The sequence below is a fragment of the Ictidomys tridecemlineatus genome, chromosome 10 (assembly GCF_052094955.1).
Source record: "Ictidomys tridecemlineatus isolate mIctTri1 chromosome 10, mIctTri1.hap1, whole genome shotgun sequence".
Lineage (NCBI taxonomy): Eukaryota > Metazoa > Chordata > Mammalia > Rodentia > Sciuridae > Ictidomys > Ictidomys tridecemlineatus.
In genome coordinates this window covers 4,915,154-4,942,346 of record NC_135486.1, presented here as the reverse complement: position 1 = coordinate 4,942,346, position 27,193 = coordinate 4,915,154, and the positions used below count along the sequence as shown (strand labels likewise).

The 27,193-nt window shown below is 33.5% G+C and overlaps 1 protein-coding gene across 3 annotated transcripts in view; it reads left to right on the top strand.

The window, feature by feature from the left end:
• Kifap3 (kinesin associated protein 3) overlaps positions 1-27,193 on the top strand; it is a 134,748-nt gene that overhangs the window by 54,316 nt on the left and 53,239 nt on the right. For all 3 annotated transcript variants that reach the window (XM_078022284.1, XM_078022285.1, XM_078022286.1), the window contains exons 11-15: positions 15,811-15,911; positions 22,986-23,094; positions 24,287-24,399; positions 25,033-25,198; positions 26,000-26,125. In XM_078022284.1, the coding sequence (XP_077878410.1) occupies positions 15,811-15,911; positions 22,986-23,094; positions 24,287-24,399; positions 25,033-25,198; positions 26,000-26,125 (615 nt within the window). The remainder of the gene's footprint in view (positions 1-15,810; positions 15,912-22,985; positions 23,095-24,286; positions 24,400-25,032; positions 25,199-25,999; positions 26,126-27,193) is intronic.

The window sequence follows — 27,193 nt, the reverse complement described above, 5'->3', positions numbered from 1 at the left end:
CTTTCAAATGTTCATGTCTTTTACTTTAGCTTTTGAAAAAAGATATACTACAGAACTACACCTTCAACTTCTGTAAAATAATTGAAAGTGTCTACATGTTTGCATATATAATTATACTTCATAATAACTGTAAGTTTATATCTGCTTATTTTATATTCTTTTAATGACTGTAATAGAATTATTGTTTTCTACTTGTTTCCATGTAAATCATTGGTTAAATAAGCTTTGTCATTCCTTTATAAGATGAACCTATGGCGGGGGGAAATTTGCTCATTTTCAGTAACTGATTCAGTATGAACTTTTGGAACGTAACCATTTTTGTAAATTTAACAGATGTTTGTTTTATTCCCAAGTCCTTCTTGAATCCAATAGCTCCAATATTTGCTTCTTTCATGCCATTGCAAAGTTCTTATAGACCTTCTTCTTTTCAGTGTGTTTTCTTTTTCCTCCCCTGTGTATTTTCAAATAGTCTGTCTTCTAACTCTACTGATTCTTTGTTCTTTTTCATCTATTTTTGCTGTTATCACATTTTTAATCTCATTTAGCAAACTTTTCAGCTCAAGGATTTTGGTTGGTTTTTTTATGATCTACTTAAACATCTCAAGTTTTTCCAATAAAACACTGAATTGTTTCTCAATTTTTTTTAAATTGCCTTTGAGTTTGTCAAAATTCTGTTTGAGAGTTCATGAGTAGATAGGTCATTTTCTGACACCTTATTTTATCCCTTAGGTGAGGACACGGTTCTCTGAAAGCTTTTGAGGCTTGTTGTCATGCAATGGCATCTGCACTTTCAAGTATTAGGTATTCTGGACTTGGTAATCTGTCTTTTTTTTGTTCTTGTCATTCCTGGAATTCTGAGATGTTCTCTGAATCAGTGGTCATGCTATGTTTCAACACTAGATGGCACTATAAGTTCATGTTTTCCATTAGTCCATTATTAGTGTATTGCCATCCTTTCAGCTCTAGGGGAAGCTCAAGCTCAAGTTTATCCCAAACTAAAGTTGATGCATTGTTTGGGATAAAAAGTGCCTAAAAAGGATAATTCATCCCTTCATGTCTCAGCTTGGGTCCAAGGTGGGCCCAGTTTTATTATTTATGTATTTTGACACAGTTTGTTACATCTGATAACTTTATGTTATCATCTGAAAGATCTATCATGTCCAGTGCAAATGTGAGTATAGGCAAATCAAGTTAGACTTAAGAAGCTTGACTTTACATACATAATTGTTAGAGTCTGTTCAGATTTTTTAGGTGTTAACTCTTTAAAAAGTAAAGTTTTTTTTCTCATCTAAGAATCAGATTATCAAAAAAAAATTCCCTTATAAAAATATTTAAACCATTTGACATTCATGTGTCTCAAGAGAGCTTCCTTATGTCAGAGTATCCAAGGGCAGGAGATGGCAAGGAAATTCCTGTCACAGTGTATTCTTATTACCCTGGAGTGTGTACTGATTATGTTTAAAATATAACTTGAAAACCTACATTTTCTTAGTTTTTTGTCTGATGTGCTAGACAGATGTTTTGTTAAAGCTCTGAATTGCTTTGTTCTGGATGTTTCATGAGCTGAAGGTTGATTGACACACTTGGGATTGTGAAGGTTTAGATGTGAGGTGTCCTGTAAAAGCTCACATGTGAGGCAATGAAAGAAGGTTCACAGGAGAAATGAGAGTCTTAACCCAATCAGTGATTTAGTCTCCGGATAGGGATTAACTGAGTAGGAACTGAAGTGGTAGGTGTGGCTGGAGGAGGTGGGAATTGGGGCATGGCTTTGGGTATGTATGTATTTGTATCTGGCAAATGGAGACCTTGCTCTCCACTCTGACAGCCATGCGAGCTGCTTCCCTCTGACACACTCTTTGGCCATGGTGTTCAGCCTCGCTTTAGCCCTGAGGAATGCCGCTAGCCCTAAATAGACCGTCAGCCCCTAAATAAACCTTTCCTCCTCTAAAGTTGTTCTGGTTGGGTCCTTTTAGTTAACAGCAGTGAGGAAGCTGACTAAAACAGGGATAATGTTAGTACAGAAGCAAGCATAAATGCCCAATTGAAATGTGTTCTTTTGAAGGGCCTAGTTCATCATGACATTGGTTCTTATATAAAGCTTCAACATCACATAATGGCAGAGGCAGTGTTTTACAGAGTGCTGCATACTTAATAAACTGACACATTTCATTGCTATGCTATTTTCTTACAATTATGAGTTTATTTACACTGGATTTTTTGTGAACAATATTGATACTGATTTTAAATTGAGTAATGTTGAGTTTTCACATCGACTTTTAAAATATTAACTTGGTTTTCAAAGAAAGTTAAATTCAAAGAAATAAGACTCTTGGTTTTCAAAGAAAGTTAAATTCAAAGAAATAAGACTTTTAAAATACACAAGTCTCATCCTACATATTTGAATATTTACATTAGTTAAAACAAAAATGGAATAGGTACCACCAACCTAATGGTTTAGGGAGATTAAGTAGCTACCTATGAATTACAGGGACTCATTCCACAATTTTTCTACTATCTGTAAGTCTTCCCTGTTAAGTAACTATATAGGGATTTAGTTGGTTAGAGCTTCAATTTAAAACTTTTGGTTTCAGAACCCCTTTATAGTCTTAAAATTGTTTGAAGACCTCAAAGAACTTTTATTTCTGGGGACTTATATTTATGTACATTTTGTTAATATAAATATTTTATAAAAAATAACTTTTCAAAAACAATAGTGAGAAGGGTGGCACCACTTCACACTCTGAAAATCTCTTAAAAATCAGTCAAGCTTATTAGACAATAGCTGGTGTATATTGTGCAACCCCTGGATAACTCAGTTGTATGCTTAGGAGAGACTGAAAGTTAAAAAACAGGAAAATATTTGAAATTAAATATTAGGAAAATATTGTATCAGTATTGTTCTAAAAATGTTGTGATTTTTGTAGCCCCCATTCCTGGATCCTAGGACCATACTTGGAAAGCCAGTGCATTAGCACATTCCTTTAAAGCTTTTAATGCCTATTAAATTCAAATACTCCTGGTAATAGTAGTAACAACTCAACATCCAGCTAGAAGACATGTTTGGTTTGGCTAAAGTATACTTTTTAGTTTTATATCTAAAAAATATGTCTAGGCAGGACTAAACTCTCCCATTCCCCCAGGATAACCCTCCTTCTCCTATTTTAGACATTTAGTTATATTACCTGTCTTGCACTGTCAGCATATGAGTGTTAATAAGCCACTTGCATCTTGGTGAGAAGCATTTTTCCCAATATTCTGGCACTTTGTGAAAGAGGAGAGGGTGGCATCAGATGGCAGATCCTGAGCACACAGGGTAGGCATCAATATTAAATTCTGGGAAAATTAATTAATTTTAATGCTGCCCAGCAATCATACTACATTTTTTTCATCTGGTTATTCTGCTCCTTTCCTAGGTAAGAATTTCATTCCTCTACTTTCTCAGCATGTCAAAATAGCTCTGTTCTCACCCTCTTTCTAAGCTTATTATCTTGCTTTCTATATTACTGAGAACACAGAAACAGAGAGCTTCTCCCAAGTTCCTATTGACACAGTTAACTCCTCCTTACCTGCACCTGGAGCTGCACTGTGCCTTCTTTCCCATTATGGTGGGTGGTAGATGAACTTGCTCCTCCTGCTCTTGCCCAGGGCCTAGCCAATTTCCTCTCCTGTTTAAGGTTCTCTCTTAGGCAGTTCTTCTTTCTGTCCTACATTACTATTTTTCCCTCTCTAAGGAAACTCTCCTATTACCTTGCAAATATGCTATTGTTTCTTTCAGCTTAATGATTATGTGTGTCGTTTTTTTAACCTTCCAGCTATCTTATCATTTATTTTCTTCCCATTTCAACTCTCATCAAAAGAAATCTTCGCTTCCTGTCACCAGCCTCCTTCTCCCCAATCATAGGAATTCATACCCCTCTCCCACTTCTCTCTCCTGTCTCCCTCTCTCTCCCCCTTCCTGAACTCTCTCCTGTCTTTTTCTCCCCCCACCCCTCATTTTTCTCCACACTTTTGAATCCTCTCACATAAAGATCTGCACCCAGGCCTTCACACATCCCTCATCATACCACTCTGGTTGAATTCTCATGACCTCCATAATGCTAAATCCAGAGTCAGTTCTCAAGGCTCATATTCCTCAACCTGTGAGCAGCATTTGCTACAGTTCCCTCCTCCTGTCTTGTTTTCATATGTTTTCTAGGACACAGTATTTTTATAGTGCTCCTCCTATCTACTACCCAGTTCTTCCCAGTTTCCTCTTTTGCTTCCACCTCATCTTCCCAATCCATAAGCATTCTTCAGGGCTTTGTCATCTACTTGTTCTCACTCCCTTGATGACTTATCCATTCCATTTAAATACTCTGCCTGTGTTGATGATTCCAAAATGTAAAGATACATAATTCCAGCCTTCTTTCTGATTTCCTGACTCCAAACATTATCACCTTTTGAGGCCTCATTAGCAGATGAGATTTAATAAGTTCTATAATTAAGCTTTTGATCTCTACCTGACCCTAACCCAAATCCACTATTTTCTTAGTCTTTCCCATCTCATTAAATGGTAACTTCATCTTTGTAGTTAACTAGATCAAAATTGGGGTAGTTACCCTTGACTCCTGTCTTTTCCTTCTACCCTACATCTAACTGCTCCCTGTCTGATACCAGCCATCATCATCTCTTTCCTGATTTAGTAAAGTAGCATGTTAACTGATCTTTGTGCTTCCACTCTTGCCCTTCAGTCTTTTATTAACACAGCAAACAGAGTGATCCTATTAAAATTTAAGCTAAAATTTTCTCCACTCAAAACCCTCAGTGACTTTCCATCTCACCTAGTGGAAGAGACAGAGTCCTTAGAGTAGACCACAAGGGTTTACATGTCTGCCCTGGCTCCTCACCTCTGTGACTAACATAGTCATCTTCTGGTACTCTGGCCTTCTTGCTTTTTATTCCTTGAACTTAACAGGCACTCTTCCTGCCTCAGGATTTTCATACTTCCTGTTCCTTCTGTCTGTGATGTTCTGCCCTAGTTTTTTGCATGGCCTTTTCCCTCACCTGTTTTGACTTTCATCTCTGATTACCCTATTTAAAATTTTAAACCCTGGTTCCTGATGCTCTTCTTTCCCTTTTCCTGTTTTATTTTCTTCCATAGTATTTGATCACCATATAATATGTATTTCACTTAACTATCTTGTTCATTGTCTCTGCACCACCCACCTAGCACCACCACCAGCCATCTGCCTCAGAGACTATAAGCTCTATGGAAATAGTTATATCAGTTTTATGCACTCTGTATTCCCAATGCCCAGAATATACTGTAGGCTCTCAGTATTGGTGGGTGGTTAGATGAATGAATGAATAAAAGGAATAAACTTAAAAAGAGCTAAGCTTGAGGCTTCCTTTACCCTTTATTAGCCAGTGGCACTATGCAAATCAATCGATCTTCACTGCCCTTTTGTCTAGTTAGAAAATAAAGAAATAAAATAGGGCCTGTCTCACAGGATTATTCTGAGAATTAAGGAATTAGCATGTATTAGTTTCACAACTAGAAAGTTCCACAAATGTTAATCCATGATAAGAAGGAAGAAAAGGAAGGGAAAGAGGATGCTAATGGTTTCAGAATGACCCGTCAGAAGCACAGAAAGCAGTTTTCGTCACAGTTTTGCATACTTCTAGCCTGGTTATAGAGGTTTATTTTAAACATTAAAATAGCATCTTGATTTTACTTATAAAGTTCCCTTTAGTGAATTGTGTGATTTAGGACAAGAGCCTGCTATTATTTTTTAATTTTTTATTGGTTATTTTAGTTATATATGCAATAGAATCCATTTTGACATAATAATAAAAACATGAAATATATCATGTTCTAGTTCAGACCCCAGTACCTCTTCTTTCCTTTTCCCCACCCTGCTCCTTTCCCTCTGTTGATCTTTCTATTTATTTTTTATTAATTTCTTGTGGATATGCTCAGTGGAGAGATTCACTGTGGTACATTCATGTATGTTTACAGGAAAGTTATGTCAGATTCATTCCACTGACTTCCTTTTCCCATCCCCACTCCCTTCCCTTCAATCCCCATTGTCAACTCCACTGAACTTCTATTTTCCCCCAACCCCTTATTGGGGATAGCTTCCACATATCAGTGAAAACATTTTATCTTTGGTTTTCTGGAATTGGTTTATTTCATTGAGATGATAGACTCCAGATCTATTCATTTACTGGCAAATGTCATAAAGTCATTCTTCTTTATGGCTGAATGAGACTGCTATTTTAGTGGCATTCAAAATGTGGTCCATAAACCAATGTTCAGTCTACTGTTACTGTTTGTAACTGATCTGTAGTGAGTAAGCCCAGAATCTAGTGAAAGTAAGCATTTAGATATCTAGAGCAATTTCACCAAATAAGATTTTGTCTCTTGAATGAAATAATAATAATTTTGGATTTCTATTATTGAACTTCCTTTTGTTTAATTTTATTTTAATTATATTCACACAAGTATTAGTCCTTAACCCTTTTTGGGGGAGGAAAATAAACACTGGCCCTCTACCACAAGCAGTATAAGAAGCACTGTTAAGTTACATAATTAGTTGGACCATAGATTAGCATACTATTTTTTGTATTCTCCAGAACTGGAGAACCCAGTATCACAGACACCCTGACTTAGGTTCCTCCTCCGCTTGCTTATAAGTAGTTAGGAGTCTTTCCCTAAAATTTAGGGAATCCAAAGCCAGGCAGAGTGGTGCATGTCTGTAATCCCAAAGATTTAGGAAGCTGAAGCAGGAAGGTAGCAAGTTCAAGGCCAATCTAGCAACTAAATAAGGTCCTAAGCAATTTAGTGAGATCATATCTCAGAAAATGAAAAGGGTTGGGGATGTGGCTCAGTGATTAAGCAAATCTGGGTTCAATCCCCAGTACCATAAAAAAATTTTTTTGAGGAATCCGTAGTGCTACCTATAGATTTGGCTAAGCTTTTTTATATTTATAATAATTGTAATAATTGTTAATGAAGATTCATAATAAATATTCATTAAGTTCTGATATTAAGGATTTTCACATATAGCTGATGAACCCATGTACAAGTTAACTCAAAAAGTTAGCTAGCTCAGATGTCTTTTCCTTTAGTTAACCAGAACTATGCTTGTCAACGATACAGGTATGGCACAGAATATGACTAATATAAAGGCTATGACATTGAATTCTACTAGAGTAAGGCTTGAGTCATAATTTAAACCTTGATACCAATTCTTATCTACGTGGAACTTAGGGATTTTAAGTCAGTATTAATTTACATGGCTGGTATGTATAAAAACTAACTTTATGGGTAATGGCAGAAAAATTGAGATTCCCAGATTCGGTAGCCTGCTTCACAATTTCATATGTAATCATTTCAAAAGGATACACATATGTAACCCTTTCAAAAGGGTAATGTTAGACAATATTGTATGCATTGGAAGACAAATTAGAGTTTCTAAGGTGTTCCAAATTGATATAAATGTGTCTGTATTTTGTGAGTAGACCCAAATTGGTTTTGAAGGTAACAGTGGCATCTGATTTATTGTTGTCTAGATTACATTTAGGTAATCTGGGTTTCAGGGCATTTTACAGGGCTGTAGAAAGATTTCATCAGCATGTAGGGAGTCAGTCCAGGTCATGAGTTAAGTGATAAATGTTGATTTTTTTTCCGGCTTAGACAAGTTTGATTTCCTTTATTGTTAGAGATCACTGGAACAGATACTGTTGGACTCTAAACTTTGATCACATAGAAATTAAGGGTTATTTCCTTTGACCATTCTGTCATAAGTCCTTAAAAGAAAATTGACAAAATTAAGTCCTGAACACTTTTGAAATTCTCCAATCAAGTTAAATTAACTTTTTTCTTTATACATTAATATGACTTAATTTTAATTCACCAAGAGTATTGTAAAATGAAGAAATAAAACTTTATTTTTTGAAAGAGCTATCTTTGTAAATATTTTCAAGTTTTTTAAAAAAAACTGTTTAGATACGGTCAGAATAATGTTTTCCAAGTAGAAGATGCTTTCCATTTTTTTTCTTTTTTTGAAACGAGGTTACTTTTGTGATGGTGTCTTTAAGAAATGTAAGAGTAGATTTTTTTTTAAATAATTTGGTTTGGCCTGGTTATTACCAAACTGTTATGGAATTTCACACATCTGTTTCGGAAAATAGCTTCTCATAGACTACTGCACTGTTTCTCAATTTTAATAGGCCTCATTTATCCTATAAATAAACGTACATTTTCTTACCTGATCAAGTGAGCAAACAATAAGGGTCAGATGTGGCAAACACTTTAACAAAAAGCATATGTCCCGCCGTCAGGGTGAGGTGGAGTCATATCAAGATTTCTTGAAGTTATTAATGGTAGTAAAATTTATGCTTCCTCCTGTTTTCCCAATTAAATCAAGAAGCCTTTTTTCTTAAGATTCTTCTGTCACCAGCTGGTTCCAATATTATGTGTGTGAATATTGCCTGGGGTGTCTCCATTTTTAGATGGTAAAATTTGACCAAAGCACATTACGTCCATGGTGTGGACCTATAAGCTAGAAAGCAGTCATTCATTGTTAAGGGTTTTATTTTGGTCCTTATCATTTGTACCACAAATCTGCTTACTTTGTAGAGTTTATTACAAATAAGTTGTTGTAATATCCTCTGGATGTAATCAAAGAATTCCATAGACAAGGTAATAAAGTAATTGAAGACATATTGAAAAATAAGGTGCGTAGTTAAAAGCACAGTTGTACACTTTAAAAAGAATGAAAATCCATCAGAAGTGTTGACTATCAGAGTACTCATTTTGTGAACAGCTGTTACTGTAGAGAGCTGTTTAGCTTAATAGTAGATTTACAATTTGTTTTTTATTTTAAATGATTGGGCACAAAAATCATTTATCCCAAAATTATTGTTATACTTGTTTGTGTTACTAATCATCGTAACTTAAAGATCCTGTCATTTTTCCCATTTTTGTGTAAAAGCTGTTGGTTTTTATCTGTTCATCTCAAATCTTTATTAGACTTGCTATTGACAATAAAACAAGACCATTCGGCATAGTTGAAATCTTGAAAACTGTTTTGTCCAAATTGCAGTGTAAACTAAAGCTGTCTGATTGTACTGATTTTCTATTTGCAGCATATGCCATGATAAATTTGGTTTCGTCATGTAGAAACATGACTTGGGAATGTTCTGAAATACATTCAGTATTTTTTTAGTATTTTGATATGGAGAGTATTTATGATCAAATAATTGTTGCAACTGTCTTTTAAGCAGTGGTTTTAGCCTATGGCATTTTCATTGTTCTTTATTCATAGGACTTTAAGAGCTTTAATACCACAGTAAATCTAAAGACGTGTGATTTTTTGAAGCATGTTGTGTTCATGTAGGTTTCCAGCAATATATCACCTTAACGCTGCTCTGTTCTAACAGAGGTGTGCTTATATTCCCACTTCTCTTATCTTTGCATGGAGCCCTTGTGACTTCAAAGGGAGTGTTCTACTTTGAACAAAGACATGGGGTGTAGAAGGGAATAAGAATCTGGCTAATAATGTGGCCCATAACTTGTGTTCTCACTCTGTTTTCACAAAGTGTTGGGCTGGGTCTGCTTCAGAAGCGGAAATTTGGCTTTGAGTTCTGGTGCTCAAAACTCATATTTCTGCTTGACTGAACTGTGAATGGAAAATCTCAAGTGTCTTACAAAATTAGTAGGTAAATGATGTTTTTACTAATCACTTTGGAGATGAAAAAACTGAAGACATTTTAAAATTCAAAACCAATCAGCATGTATTTTGCCCTTTAATTGGCAGAAAATCGATCATGAGAATAGCCCAGAGAGCTGGGTGTTTTTTCCCTCCTTTAGCTGCTCCAGCTGAACTACAGCTGTAAATTTCTTTAAAAAAAAAAAAAAAGGCAATTTTTTTCTTATAAACTCTTGAATGTACTTTATAAGTGCAATAATTCCCACAAAATCAGTTACTGAAGTTAATGACCAGTTTGTTAAGGCATTAACTGCCCTCAGCTGGGAATGACCAATTTTGGAGTGAATGGCTGCACAAATGCTAAGATAATTCGGTAACACTTTCAAATAATGATCCAGCTAATTAATGGTGAATTCCTGTGGAAAGCCTATGGAAGCACTTATGACCTCTGCATTTAATAGCTAGTGAGTTCATCGTGATTCATGTTTATTACCATAAATACCAAAGGAATCATAATGACAAGGACATTTTTTTCCACCCTGCCCTTATTACTTGAACAGATTTGACTAATCTACCTTCAGTCATTAGGAACCTAGTTCTCAAAATAGTCAGTCTTTTCCCTGCTCTGTTCAAAATTCACAGAGCCTTTGGTACCATGCCAGCATACCAATTTTTGGCCTCCTGTTTTTACTTGGGATGCCATTAGGGAATAATTGATGTCTATAAGTCTTAAAGGAGCCTTTTTGAAATGCCTGCGATTTGTAGGATGTGGAGGAATTGTAGCTGGTTAGCTAGAGTTTATAGCTTCTACTCATGAATTCTTATGAGAAAATCAGATCCTCCAAGCCCCCATTTGGGTATGTAATTTTTTTGAGGTTTATGTTTTTAAGTATTCAGATATCCTTTTTCTTTCAGTGAATGAAGAAGTCTATTTATTAGCTTATAATAAAGGATAAGCTCTTAATTTTACTTGGACCATGTAATCTCTCTAAAGGCTGTTTATTGCTGTGTGATCTGCAGATTAGCCCTTAAGTAATAATAATAAATATTGGCTGCCAAAAGCCTTTACTTTCTGTGTTCAACAGGCTTGAATCGATGAACGCAGGTTATTTTCCCAGACATCTTCCCACTCCACATACTCATTTTTATCCTAAATTGCTTTGTTCTTGTAGCTGTCAGCTATCTATTAGATGCTATATAGTTAAAAGGCTGCATTTTTTTCAAGGAATTATCATTTATATAATAATTTATGGCATAATGAATAAGAAACCTGTGGTTTATAAACTACTGTCTTCACTCATATATTGCAGTTCCTTAGTGGAGAAAAGAAATGTATAATATATAACAGTGGGTTATAAAATAGAATCAGCAAGGTAATATAGGTAACAGAAACAATTGTGAAATATTTACATATTTTTAATATATATTTTTAGTTGCCAATGGACCTTTTATATATTTATTTATATGTGGTGCTGAGAATTGAATCCAGTGTCTCACACATGCTAGGGAAGCGTTCTACCACTGAGCTGCAACCCCAGCCCTATATACATATTTTTTGGAATGAAAAGGCAGATGTCAGTTTGTATCTTTTTTTTTTCATTCACTAAGTAAATACAAAAAGGGGAAAATTAATTTTATAGGTACTTGTTAATCAGGTGTTTGAATTTTAAGAGAATATTTACCCAGATAAACTCTAGGACATGCATCAGCAACTTGGGTTAGATAAACCTCTGAATACCACAATATCATAGTCCCTTAGATCTGTCATCACCTCCTTCTCTATACTTTCCTCAAGAAAAAAAAAATTGGTGCAGCACTAGTTGTATTTCAGTTTCTTTCATTCAGTTGTGCTTAGCCCAAAATTGAGAAAAAATACCTCTGTTCATCAAGATTTTATTTGCCTGGGATATGCCGTTTAAAGGTAAATGAAACAGGGTAGGTAGTTGTGAGTTCTGTCTTCAGTGTTCTTAGAATTCTGTGTCCTTTCATCTACTTGGACATTACTACCCATTACTACCATGACCATTGTCCACTCTAGGAGTGAAATTAAGTTCCAATACAGATAAGGAAGATTGAAAAGAGAAGGAGAGATTCATAATGTTATGTGGAGGGCAACAAGGGAGCTTATTTCTTTTCTCAATTTTTTTGTTCATTAAGAAATTTATGAGAATGAGAAAAAGACAACGATTTCTTACTAGTTATAAGTCACTGAGTGGAGCCTCAAGTGTAAAATGATTCTCCAAGGACTTAGCTTAGAAATAGCAGAGCTTTAACCAATCAAGAATAAAAAAATAAATAAAAACAAAAAACAGTAGTGTAGAGGAAGGAGAATAGGGGGAGGGAGGAAGAGAGGACAAGTGGGTGCCGGCCACTAGGGACTGAAATGAAGTAAATGAATTTCCATGCGTGTATGATTTTGTCATAATGAACCCAACTACTATATATAACTATAATGCACTAATAAAAGAAAAATATTTTTAAAAGAAATTGCAGAGTTTTGTAGGAAAATAACTAGGTAGAAAAATGGTCAGTCATAGGCTTGGAGTGTACGTTAGAATTCTGTCTAGCTCATCTCAGAAACTTTAGTTACCTCTCAACCTACTTTACTTCTACCTATAATTTTAGTATAGAAAAACAAAGCAGCAAACATATTAGGAACAATGACAGTACTGCTCCCTAGGTGAAACATAAAAATGTTATTGTTGACATAATGATAATAAGAAAGCATGTTTATTGAATTGGTTAGTATGTGTCAGACTTTTTGCTAATTGCCTTGCCAATTAACAATCCTTACGTAACAATCTTTCAAGTTAGATAAATTGTTATCCCATTTTTAAAAAATATTTTTATTTGTAGATGGACACATACCTTTATTTTGTTTATTTAGTTTTCTTATGTGGTGCTAGGGATCGAACCCAGTGCCTCAGGTGTGCTAGGCAAGCGTTCTACCACTGAGCCACAACACCAGCCCTGTTATTCCATTTTTACAGATGAAGAAACTAAAGCACAGAATTTAAATAATGTTGACAATGCCAGATAGCTGTTGAGGGGCAGAGCCACAAATTTAACCCAAATAGTCCACCTCTAGAGCAATTTGTCCCTGTCAGGAACTTCCTTCATCCTTTCAAACCTTCTGTATCTAGACACAGGTTCCCTGAGAAATATCTGATTTCATGTCTGCATTTCATTTCCTCGACTACCAGTCTTCTCACTCTCTTCCACAGAATCCCAGAGCCATTGGGTCCTACAGTGCCTTCTAGGGGTATCTATTTCCTGTACTGTATCCTTAGGAATGATGATGATAACATATTTATTTGGCTATCTCCTGGAAGCCTTAATGGAAAGTACATACTATTTGCGCTTTAGTCAGACCTCTGTCTGAATCCCAGGTTCACTGCTTGTTTTCTTTTGAAAGAGTCATAACTTGAATGCCATTGCCTTGTCTCTAAATCAGAGAATACCTACCTCTTCCATTGTATGCTGAGCATGCAACAGCAATAATGCCATTGTTTGTTTAATCCTTTCTCTTTCCCTCTCTCTCAAAAAATTTTTGATGTTACAAGTATTATCCATACCTTGTGTCCTTAACCTCTTGCTGCCTTCATTTCTTTAGTTTTCAGCAAACTTTTTTTTTTAGGGGAAGATTTTAATCAACTGGGTACATGTTCAGAGTTATTATTGTTGCAGTTGTTGTTTAATAGAGGATCATAGATGGTGAAGAATTAGGAAAGTAAGGGAGAACTTGCTAGGAGGTTTAATCTTTGACGGTGAGTGTGAAAGGAAAAGGAGAAAGAGAAAGCACACAATAAGCACAGAATTAGGATTGGCTATAGAATGAATTATACTATTTTTTGCAAGTAGACATTTAGATTTACTGTGTAAAAGTAATATAAATTGTTGTTATGTCCAAGAACTGTTATTTATCAACTTGACACATGTCTCTTAAAAGAGAGTCTTCATTTTCTCTTGCCTTACATGAAGGACATTGCTTTTTTTTAATTTTTTATTGGCATTAGCAACTGACATAGCCTCCTGGAGCATAGTTACTTCTTATTTCTTAAATAGTTCCACAGGGAATTTTAAAGTTTGATGGTTTGGTTGGATGTTAAAGAATCTTAAAAATATATATGTGTGTGTGTGTGTGTGTGTGTGTGTGTGTGTGTGTGTGTGTGTGTAAATATAAATATATATTTAGCTGTAGATGGATACAATATCTTTATTTATTTATTATGTGGTGCTGAGGATTGAACCCAGTGCCTCGTGCGTGCAAGGTCAGCACTCCAGGTCAGCGCTCCACCACTGAGCTATAGCCCAGCCCCTGAAAGAATCTTTAGTATTGGTTATTGATTTCTCTTTGTTTCCTTTACCACTACATTACTTGGAATCCTACTTTTCAATGAACCCATTACATAAAATATCTTCAGAAAATATTTTGTAAAAAATTAAGTAGGACTAGAACTTACAGATGAATAAAAGATAGAAAATCATTGAAATGTCAGGAAGAGAGACTGGCCTTCAGAATATAAGTCTTCTTGAAGACCCCATTTAAAAATACTTTACCATACCTTAATCTGGAAGAGGCTAAATTTTGTGAAATGCAAACCAGAACCCAAGGGCTGTCTGCCTCCTTAGGAGCAAAGTTGGACCATTTTCATTATTCATCTGCATATTCATGAAAATCTGTGTAAATATATTTTCCTCTGGCAAGCGTACTTTATAGCTCTAAAATAATTGTAAATGAAGGCCTTCAAAAGTATAAAAATGTAATTTTTTAAAAAATATTTGTTTTTAGTTGTAGTTGGACACAATAACTTTATTTATTTTTATGTGGTGCTGAGGAACGACCCCAGGGCCTTGCAAATGTGAGGCAAGCGCTCTACCGCTGAGCCACAACCCAGCCCCTAAAAATGTAATTTATTAAAATCTGACATTGCGGGACACAGTAGTGCATCCCTGTAATCCTGGTGACCTGACAACTAAAGCAAGAGAACTCCAAATTCAAGCTAGAATCAGTAACTTGGTGAGATCCTGTCTGAAAAAATAAAATAAAATGAGATGGGGATATAGCTCAGTGGTAAAACACTGCTGGGTTCAATCTCAATACAAAAAAAAAAAAAATAACATTAGAATCTGTGAATCTTTTATTTAGCTAGGCTCTAAAGAATAAAACATTAGGGTCAGTAACACCAACTTTGTCTCTACTTTTATATAATTTGGAGGAATTTCACACTTTTTATGTTATAATCCCTTTCAAATAAAATTCTCACCCCTAAATAGTAAATATACTACATTTTCTGTAGCCATGGACTTCCTTGTCTTCACCTTAAAATTTTAAATATTACTCTCTCCTCTCATATTGTTAGATTTTAACTTTACATCTGTGCAAGTTCTCCACTACTGAGCTATATCCCTAACACAGAACAGTCTTCCCTTAGAAGTCCTGAGACATTCCTTAGATTCTACTTAGATTAAATTTTTAGCATTTTATAGTCCTACATTTAATTTTTCATTATTATAAATACTTTCTACTTCTTTCTTCATTTGGATGATTTTTCTAATTTCTGATTCATAGTAATTATATGCATGTTTTTGTTTACTGTTTCTCACATGTCATCACTGTTGAGGAATTGTATGTATCCCATATTGTGATAAGGCAGTAATGGTAGGGAGGCCAATAACCCATTCTGCTTTATACTGGGCTACTAAAAAAGAAAATTTTCGGGTTCTGGTTAGTGTTTTTTCTAAAAACATACCTTGTAAAATAGAAATTCTGTCTTGAAACTTAGTGACATCTCACAGATAAATGAGTGCTTCAAACTTTAGATTTAAAATAGGAAGTTCAAAATATTTTCAAGATTAAGATTATATGAGGGGCTGAGTTTGTGGCTCAGCAGTAAAGCACTCACCTAAAACGTGTGAGGCACTGGGTTTGATCCTCAGCACCACATAAAAATAAATAAATAAAATAAAGGTATTGTGTCCATCTAAAACTAAAAATTAAAAAAAGATTAAGGATTTTATTCAGTAGTTTAATTGTTTTTATACACTGAGTATGCATAGAATGTGTGTATATACATATATATCTTACTGTTCTATGATTGTTTTTTAATTCTAGGCAATGAAAACTACAAACAAATAGCAATGTGTGTGCTTTATCACATAAGCATGGATGACCGCTTTAAGTCAATGTTTGCATACACTGACTGTATACCACAGGTAAGTAACTTAACATTTTAAGAAAAACATTGAAGAAATATATTTTTTTTACTTTCTTCTCTTGACTTGTTAGATTTCCTTTTACTTAAAAAATTATAATTATTGTTATTAATAAATTACATGTTATAGAATACTTAAAAAGTACAGAACTGGGGCTAAAAATATAGCTCAGCAGTAGAGCTCTTTCCTAGCATGCACAAAGCTCTGGGTTCAATTCCTATTGTTGCCAAAAAAAAAAAAAGTTCAGAACTATATAAAAATGAAAATAACTTTTTGTTTTTCCAAATCCCAGAGATAGCTATTTAACATTTTGCTACATTGTCTTCTACATACTTAAAAATAATAATATTGAAGAATTATATATAGTATATATAATTTTCATGTATTGTTTTATTTACTTAATAAATAGACTCTCATGACATTAAACAACCTTCAAAAAATTATTTCTGATAGTTGTATAATATTCTGCTTAATGACTGTAATTTAAATATTGCTAAATTATGTTTAGATTTTTTTCAGATTTGTCACAAAACATAAATAAGCAAATGAAAATAATAGGGAAAAAATATCATAGTCATAGTTTATCTACATCTCTGAATTTTTCTTTAAAGTGCCCAAAAGTATAACAACTGTGTTCAAGAAAAAAACACTTGTGTCCTTGACACATTTTGACCAAATTACTTTCTAAGAAGGCATAAATATATGTTTCCAAAGCATTTCACTTTTAACAACAATGGTTATTATTACTTCTGTATGGTGTTTAATATTTCCATTTACTTGCATTTCCATGAATATCGGGGAAGTTGAACATTTTCATCTGTTTATTATCCCATATTCATTTATAAATAATTCAATTTTCCACTGGCATGTTAATATTTTATAATTGATAAATAAGATCAATATGTATGTAACTATTTTAACTGACATGTTATAAATATTTCCCAAGTTTGCCACTTGCTTTTTAACTTTGTTTATAGTTGATAGTTTTAAATACTTTGCATTCTCTGGAAAAATATTTTATCAGAACTCTTTTATTTTAGAGCAGTGTTCTCAAAAAAGATCTTTCCGGGGTTGAGTGAGGACTAGCTCAGTGGCAGAACGCTTGCCTAGCATGTGTCAGGCACTAGATTCAATCCTTAGCACCACTTCAAAAAATAAACAAAACAAAAGCATGCTGTCCATCTACAACTACAAAACAATTAAAAAAAAAGTTCTTTCCAGTGACTCAGTTGATTAATATATTTCATATGTTAGGTCTATTTGACATGAAGGAGTTCAGTGATTTTTTTAACACAGACTATGTTATAAGGTTAGAGATTTTGTTCATTGTGTGATTATAGTCTTAGGGAATTTATCACGGAGTCACTATAGTGCAATTAATCATTAGTAAACCAAGCTCTACTACTTTGAATATCTGATGCTTGGAATGCTGGTTGGGCTGCTTTTTAATATTGTAATTTTTTTTAAAAAAAAAGTTTTCTAAAATAAAAAAGCCAAAATTGCAAGATATTGCAAGATATGTGTATGATAAAAATAACACACTCTTAAAAAAAGAATATGACTAAGTCAGCCTTACTGAAGTAATTCCTTTTAATTCTCCTACCAAATAATTCTTTGTCATCCTAATACGAATTATTAAATGTATGTTGCTCTCTCCTTTCATTTATTCTAAGTGACCATTCTTTATTCCAAATTAAAGAAGTAGTATTAAAATTGAATTTGCTATTACATGTGGTTAAAAAACTGTTGAACTTTCAAAGATAACTTCTTAGCCTTTCATATTGGGGGATAAACTAATTCTGACTATTTACAGGAAATAGACATCCTTCAAAGAATATACAGCATATCTTATCTAACAAGGCAGGACTTCTTGTAGAGATAACGTGTGCCAGACTATAGCCAATGCAAAGTATAGTCACACTCTTTGTCAAACAACTTTTCAATAAAAGAGTAGCCATGTCAAAGGGAGATTACAGGTGATTTACTATGGTCTCACTCCATGTGTTGTAAAGGTTCCTGCTTTGCAGTTTCAAAGGGTGTTCCTTTTTCCATCTCATTTAGTGTCAGAACTTCATTGACTACAGGATATGAATTGGAAAGCAGCCAAAAGAGAGTAATATTCTTGCAGAGATTGACCATTTTAAACAGATTTAGATTTTAAAGAGAATATTAAATAAAATACAAATAAATGAAAACCAGGAAGGAATAGAAAACTTATGACATTGAATTTTGAGTTTAGAGTTATCCTACTGTTCTAGAATGTATAATCTCAATATAAGCTATAAAATTTTATTTTAAATGAATGGATCAAAAATAAGAGCCTGTTTGGATTATCTTGTTCTGACTGCAGTTTAAAACTTTGTATATACAAAGTTCTCCCATGATTTTTCAAGAACAATATTCCTGTGTGTTTCGTGCCAGTTTTCTAACAACAAACAATTCAACCATGGAGTTTTCAGAACATTTGTGATCTACATTTCATGAACAAAATTTTCCAAAATTTATTCTGAGTTCAAAAATTTTAGTTGTTTTTTTTCCCTTGTTTTTGTTTTGTTTCTTAACTTCAACTCTTACAGGAATCATGAGTTTATGTGTACCAAATTACATTGTAAACATCCTGAAGCTTTTTAACATAAGGCAGTATTTTGAGAAAGCCAAATGATATTCTAGGATCTATTTGTTCCTAAAGTGTCATCCAACCAATAAACTGTTCTTCACGGTGCCCAATTTTGACCTATTTAGGGAAAGGTTGACATGTATGTTGCTACCCAGTGCCAGGTTCAAAGAATAATATAAAGCATATCAGAATTTAAATGAAATTTTCAAGTTTCCTTCAGGAATTAAAAAAAAATTTTCAGAGGTAATGTTTATAATACTTATAAGACAAACTTTCTTCTGACAGCAACTAATTAACCTGTTTATTAAACAAAGTCATATCAAGATTGTAATGTCTGAGAATTAATGTAGTATTTTATTCTCTTTGAATTATGCACATTAATTTTTGTTTAGTAGAGGTCTTCAATTGTTGCACATGAATTTTTCAAAGAGAACCCTAAAATAACTTTGCAAGTAGAGAAGCAATGGCTTGGTAGTGTGTCATATACATTTAAATAACAAAGGAGAATATGAAGTATGTATTCTTTAATTACATCATGTTATGTAGGCATATGTATGTGATGTATGTGAGTGTGTGTATATGTACATACACTGAGTTTATAAAATCCCTAGACTTATTTATCTATACATGTAAAGGGGTTTATAAACTGTAAATCACTGTACAAAAGTATGATATTTACAGTAAAATGTCAAGTCTTTTTCATCATTTTCAACTCATTCACAGTCCAATTTAAATACTACCTTTCTTATGTGTGTTTTATTGGATAAACCTATAATTAGATTAGAATTCACTTTTAGGAAATAATTTTAACATCCAGAGTAGGTGATTATACATACAACATGACTCATAATCTCTTCCACTATTATATCGCTTCGCTTTCTTTGTACTTTATTGCCTTTAATTATACCATGGATTCTAATTTTCTTACAGTATTTGTTACTGTTTTGCAATATTTGGGCCTAGGTCAAATACATGATCTTAATAGTCTCAGTGGGTAGATTGTTTCAGGTAAGCATACTTGGGATAACCAGGAGTTAATGGTTGTATTCTAATAATAGTTAAAAGTGCACATTAACAGTTCATTGTTATTTAGACCTCTGAGATGTATGTTTTGTTTAAATAGGTGCAAATGCCATCCAGATGCTTATAAAAGTATTTATTGGTAATACAATGGCCAATCAAAGTACGTGGTTAGGTAGTGATGTCATGGTGTTATTTAATATGTTATCCCAGAACAGTGTGCAAGAGTCTTCATGGTTATCCACATGTTTTCCACCACCGTTGTCCTATCCGGCCCCTCTTTGATCTACATGCTTCTTTTTAGCTGAATGCTGGTAAACGTCCTTTCTGACAGCCCCCTTTGCTCTTGCCTGCCATTATCTGCTGAAGTTCAGAAACCAGAGCATCACTTCAAACAGGAGAGTTAGGGAGTAGCCAGTCAGAAGAGATTCCTGAGGCATGCAAAGTTCTGGCATAATCATTCAAAGATGTTTGGGTAGGAGAGTGGGGGTGGTAGGAGGTGTATGTGAATGCAGAGAGCTGTGGGGGTTGGCCTCTGGTCACTGGTAAATAAGTGAAGTCAGGTGCCAGAGAGTCTAGACACGGTGATTTCAGTGATTTCAGTCCTGGGTCTTTGGTATCTGATACTCAATATGGGACTTGTCTGATTGAACACTATTGCCTCCTCCTTGCAAAGGCTGAAGCCCTTTTAGTGCTTTCCTGTTAAATTAGTAAAAGATGACGACGTACATAGTTAAAATAGAACAAATCTAGTTTTAATATTTCCTAGTTGTCAGCAATTACACTTACTTTTGAAGTACCAGGGATAGCAGTCATATAAAAGACAATGATGCACTGATGCCCTTGGAATTTGAACTAAACTGTTTTTAAATTTGAATGCTTTAATTATAAGTAAAGTGTTTCTCTTATTATGAGAAACTAATTCTATACTGTGATACACACTTCATTCATATTTAGTTCTAACTCTCAATTTTGAGGCTAGGCATTGGGTAAGATTTTAAACCATGCATTATTTTTTAAATATTTCTACAAGAGATATAACATGGAAATTACTTTAAAAAAAATTCTTGCCTTCTGAACAAATCACCTATACCTTCATTTTCAAGGGCAATTGTCATACTACAAAAGTTAATTTGAAGGAAATAAATTTTGTAAGTAATAAATACTTTGCCTTCTTAAAACTGCTTTGGCATAACATGTTTTCATTATAAAAAGTTTTTCAGTATTAGTAAAAGTTTGGAAGAAATCATAAGTCTTGAAAAACAGTTTGGAAAACATACTATTTGTATTAGAGGAGTAGCACACATTTTTACTAATTTGTAATTTAATTTTTATTGGCAATTTCATTTGTATTTTAACTTTTATTAGCTGATAGGTAGCAAAATTCATTACATATATATCTAGTAAATTATGATTATTTTATTTTTGCCATAGAATCTTTTTACTCTATGGTTTTGTGAAGTGGTAATGGTTCCTTTCTCAGAGGTTCCATTAGTGGCAACATTTGTAACTAAAGAACTATCTTTTGGGAGAGGGCATGACACATACCAAGCATTCAGCTCTGTACTGTTTCATAGTTTTGAGCATACAGATTAGTAAATATTTTAGTAGATTTATATTTAGAAATTGGAATGGTGTTTTGTTTCTAATTTTGGTTTCCAATTGTTCATTGCCAGCACATAGAAATATGGTTGATTTTGTATGTTGACCTTGTATTCTTCTTGAAACCTAAGATTTTATATGAAACTAACAAAGACAGCAATCAAAACAAAATTTAACAGAATGTGATCTAAATAAATTATTTGTTATTCACTTACTTCATGTAAGGCACTATGTAGGACTGATAAAGGCATATTGTTCTAAAAAGGTATTTCCTTGAGATAAACATGAGTATTTTTAGAGTACAAATCTTAAAAATAACTTCCATATGTTGTTAGCAATTTGGAATTAGACAAAATATCTTCACATAATATGCACTGTTAATTGATTGTTTTCCAATCACAGATGACTAGCTTCTCCAAAACACAGAATGGTATTGTTCATGTTTCCTTATTATAGCAGCTGTCACTGATCTTGACAAATTTAAACTATAGCCAGCTGGCATAGGTTGCCCACCTATTCCTTCTTAATTGATTTCACTGTTGCTTCTCACACATTCCTCTCTCTTACCATTAAATATAGTTATGTTTTCATTTTATATCACATCCATGTTATTCAATCTAGCTTGCAGCTTCAGTTATCAATCATATCTAACAATTTCTAACATTATATCTCCAGTCCAGATATTTCTTCTAAATTTAGGCCTGTATTTATAATTTCCTACTGAATATTCTGCCCTAGACTATTAACAAGCAGCTTAGACTCCATACATCTAAAGCCAAAAGTATTATCTTCCCTTTAAGGTTTTCCCTACCTTAGTTTCTCTTTTTTGGTAGATGTTAGCACCGCCATTCATGTTATTGTTCAGGTTAGAATCCTGGGAGTCATCCTGACTCCTCTTCTCCCTTTAACCCAACATCTACTCAGTTAGTAAATCCCATTTTTATTCTGTCTGCCGTATAGATCTCTAATCAATCCTCATAAATCTGTACCCATGGCCCTACCTTGTCCAGGCAGCCACCATTTCACCTGGATTTTTCCTCTAGATTCCTAGGTAATTTCCCACATTTTCTTGCCCTGATCAGTTTATTTTTGACACTAGTCAGATTTTCTTGCAACACAAGTCTTAACCTGACATCTTCCTATTTAGAAGCCTTTAATAGGTTCCAATTAACCTTAGGATGAATTCCCAAATCCTTAACAAGTACTTCAAGACCTTAAATGATCTGGCTTTTACCTTCCTATTTCTCAGCTGTTTCTCTTTCCCCAATCTTGCTCATTTTCTTTTGGTCCTTCAGAAGAATTGTGTTCTTTTGTGGGTGGTGGGAGGCAGGAAAATCAAAAGTCAGTAGAGGAAAGGAATCAGGGAAAGGGAGGAAGGGAGGGGGAATTGTTGGGGAATGATATTGGCCAAATTACATTGATGTATTGTGTGCATGTGTGAATATGTAGCAGCAAATTTCATCATTATATATAACATAATGCCCCAATGAAAAAGTTTGGAAAGAAAAAAGAAAGAATTGTGCTTTCTTTCATTGTGACATTTTCATAAACTATTTTCTTTATTTGGTATGCTCAATTTCCCAATAATATTTAATTCCTTACATGCAGAGATTTTTATCTAATATTTCTTTTATATTCGCATGGAAGTTTATATTTAATGTTAAATATCTGGTAGTTGATTACTTATTCAGTATCGAAGAGTAAAAGCTTGCCAGTTTTGTGTTTTAACATAGATTATATTACTTTCAAAGTACAATCTAAGATAACACAACATAAGATATTGCTTCTGAGTTTGGACTTTATTTGAATAAAGTATTCCCTCTGCTTTTTGCTAGTTAATGAAGATGCTCTTTGAATGTTCAGATGAACGAATTGACTTGGAACTCATTTCTTTTTGCATTAATCTTGCTGCTAACAAGAGGAATGTACAGCTTATCTGTGAAGGTTAGTGACTTTGAGCTTCATAGGTAACTTCTGTAACATCTGCTAATTGGCATATTATGGGAAATAGGATAAAAGGAACTAAGAATTATAATAGATATGTAAATCCTATTTTTCAATAAGGTTTTTCCTTATAGCTCTAATTCTTAAGCATCAAATAGAATATTCTATGTCATGAGCAGAAACACCCATCAGTAACATTTTCTAAATTAAGGTCAGCACTGATTGAAATTTGATTTTTTTTAAACATTTTTAGGTGAAATTTAAACTTTTTATTTGCAAAACATTCAATTACAACAAAAGGGGATAAAATACATTTGTATTAGGTTATGTTTCTACAATGTCTTGGTAAAGTGTCTTGTCATACATTATAATGTTTTAGAGAATACTCAATAGTTTTTCTTATTTGAAAAGTTGTAGGTGCTCGTTATAAAAAAGTACAAGTGAGCAAATAGGAAAAATTTAATCTTTACTCCTACCATTCAAAGATAAATGTTAGGTTTTAGTAAAATACTAATGTGCATTTTCAAATAAAAATGTGATTCTCTAAATATTATTTTTAAATGAATATCTTGAATATCATTTAATATGGTTAAAATTTTTATAAAACATAATTGTTAGTAGATGCAAAATAGTTCATTAGAGGATTTTGCCAGGGTTTATTTTAGTTCAGATGTTTGGTTTGTTGCCACTTCTTTTGTTACAAACAGTGATGTAGCAAATATCCTTTCTCTATATCTTTATGCATTTCAGTTTTATATTCTTAGGCTGAATTACTGAAGTACGATGTTTTTCTGGTTCAAAAGAATTTATGTTTTTTTAAAATTTTTACTGTGCAAATTCCAGATACAAAAGAGTAAATGCTGTATGAATCTATTTATATGAAGTTCTAGATCAGGCAAAACTAATCTGTATTTTTAAAGAAGAAACCCAAGAAGGAGAAGAGGAAGGGAAAAACTGAAAAGTGTGTCTGAGGAGGAGTATTTGACTGGGAAGGGACACAAGGAGAACTTCCTGGAATGAATTGAGACACTCTATATGTTGATATGTAGTATGGGTTGAACGAGCATGAACCTTTGTCTACCAATTCTACATTTACGGCTTGTGCATTTTATTGGATGTAAATTTTTATAACAAAAAAAAATCTTTAAATTTAAATTAACTTTAATTGCAATGGGAAAATTTTCTATTTCAGGAAATGGGTTGAAGATGCTCATGAAAAGGGCTCTGAAGTTCAAGGATCCATTGCTAATGAAAATGATTAGAAACATTTCCCAGCATGATGGGCCAACTAAAAATTTGTTTATTGTAAGTATAGTTTTTAGCTTTCTGTCTATTAAAATAAACTGAGTTGTAGTTTTAAATAGCTATATTTGAAAAGATAACTCTTACTGAGCTCTTATCAGATATTTATTCACAATCCCATTGGCTGTTCTACCATAAACTTGTTAGGTTTAGCTCTTAGAAATCCTAATCTAGGCTAGCATGGTGGTGCACACTAGTAATCCCAGCAGTTTGGGAGACTGAGGCAGAAGGATTGTAAGTTTGAGGCCAGCCTCAGCAACTTACAATTAAGTAAGTCCCTAAGCAACTTAGCAAGACTGTCTCCAAAAGGGGAGGTGGGGGCGGGGACATAGTGGAGTGGTAAAGTGCCTCTGGTTTCTTTTTTCAAAAAAAGAAAAACAAAAAAAAAATCCAAGTCTACCTTTTAATGTTGTTTTTGTTTTGTGAGCTCTACTACTAATTCCTCCACCCCCACTGCAGTCTTCTTGCATCAGACTAACTCACCACAGGCTCCCTTTGCAAGTTAGCTTAATATTATTAAAACAGGAGAATAATTTGATTATTACTTTTGATGTTTACTTTTTCTTTTTATGGGTTACATTATTAGATTGGTTCTTCTTGTAACTTAAATTTGAATTAAAATTCTGTTTTATTCAGGATTATGTTGGGGACCTTGCAGCCCAGATCTCTAATGATGAAGAGGAAGAGTTTGTGATTGAATGTTTGGGAACTCTTGCAAATTTGACCATTCCAGACTTAGACTGGGAATTGGTTCTTAAGGAGTACAAGTTGGTTCCGTACCTCAAGGATAAATTAAAGCCAGGTCTGTTCTAGGTATTTCACTTTTGCATTATCATTAAGGTCATTCTGTTGTGAACAAGACTGCTAGAGCAACATTTTCAACTATTATTATTACTAGGCAAAACATATTCTTACCACAGTTCTGTCCCCCCAGAAGGGTGGTCATTGGTCTCCTCTTAGATGAATATTCTCTTTTCTCTCTCCTGACAATATATTTTCTTAAAATTAGTTCTTCCTTCTTTATCCTACCTTTCTTGTTGTTTTGTAGTTTGTTTTAAATATTTTTTTAGTTGTAGATGGACACAATGCTTTATTTTGTTTATTTATTTTATGTGGTGCTGGGGATCTAACCCACGGCCTCACACATACTAAGCAAGTGTTCTACCACTGAGCTACAATCCCGGCCCCATTTTGTAGGTTTTTAATCCTATCTCTTTTTAATTACCAAATACCACCCCTATACATACCTACATACACACATATACACACGAAGTCCTTTTAAGCATTCAAATAAGCCTTTTTTTTTTTGTCTAAGTATGTAAAAGATTTATGGGAAGTAATTTAACAGCTTTACCTATCTTTTCTGTGAATTGAAATTTGATGATATAATTGGATTTGAATCGGGACATTTCTTTTTTAAAAAATATTTTTATTTGTAGATGGACATAATACCTTTACTTTGTTTATTTAGTTTTCTTATGTGGTGCTGGGGATCGAACCCAGTGCCTCAGGCGTGCTAGGCAAGCACTCTACCACTGAGCCACAACCCCAGCCCTGAATCAAGACATTTTAATGAAAATTTTCTCTGGTTTGACTTTTCTAGGTGCTGCAGAAGATGATCTTGTTTTAGAAGTGGTTATAATGATTGGAACTGTATCTATGGATGACTCTTGTGCTGCACTGTTAGCAAAATCTGGGATAATCCCTGCACTCATTGAACTGCTAAATGGTAATTATCTTAATTTATTTTCATACTAATGACTAAGCAATTTATTAGTTTAAATTTTTTTGTGGAGTCTGCAACATGAAATAGTATTTACCTTATTACATTAATCAAAAGAAACTTAAGTAGTTAAAAAAAATGAACAAAATACTGCTATCTAGGATTGGATAGGATAATGTTAAAGACCTTTAGACTATAAAGTTGAAACTTTCTATAAAGCTTTTTGGGTCCAATTTTACAAATACTGCCCTTCCCTCACTTTCTCTCCCCTCATTAATATTCGATCATTTTTTCTTTTTGTCTAACTTTTTGTTAGTTTTAGTTGGATCTGTTCTTTTATTCAAAACTTGCTTTTTGTATCTTGATTTCTAAGTAGAAAAGTACATTTGGGAGCTGATTCTAAACATCATATTTCCTGTGGATCCATGGGCATTGTCTTATGAGCTTCCTGTGATGATGAAAAGTGTTCCCATCTATATCTGTGCCAGCTGACATATGTCGCTATTGAACACTTAAATGTGGCTGTCAGGAGTGAGAACCTGAATTTTTAATTTTATTAGCCATGGTAGCATATGAAGTTTTGAACAATGTAGGCCTTGATTGTCTCCTTATATTTGTATTGATCTTAAGTGGCCAGGACACATTGTTAATCTATATTGCATAGAAAATTTATCTGAATCTAATATTATCTTATTAGGACCAAGTTCTCTAGTGTCTTTCACATTAAAAGTAGCTAATACTATAAAAATTTAAAAGGCTAATATGAGATGACTAAAGTCTTCAGTCCTTCCTACAGCAGGTATAATGTATGTTTATTTTGTATTAATTTTAGTAAACTTTTTTGAAATGTAACATACATAAAGAGAAATGTATAAATTATAGGTATAGACTTCAGTGAATTTTCTTTTTTCCAGTTTTCATTTTTTATATAATTTTTTAAAAACAGATTTATAAGTACTTACAACTCTTAAAATCCTACAAATGTTCTCAAGATATATAATAGATAAAAAATTATTTGAAGCAATAATATTTATCATTTTGATAATTCTAAGGACTTTTTTTTAAAAGAAAATA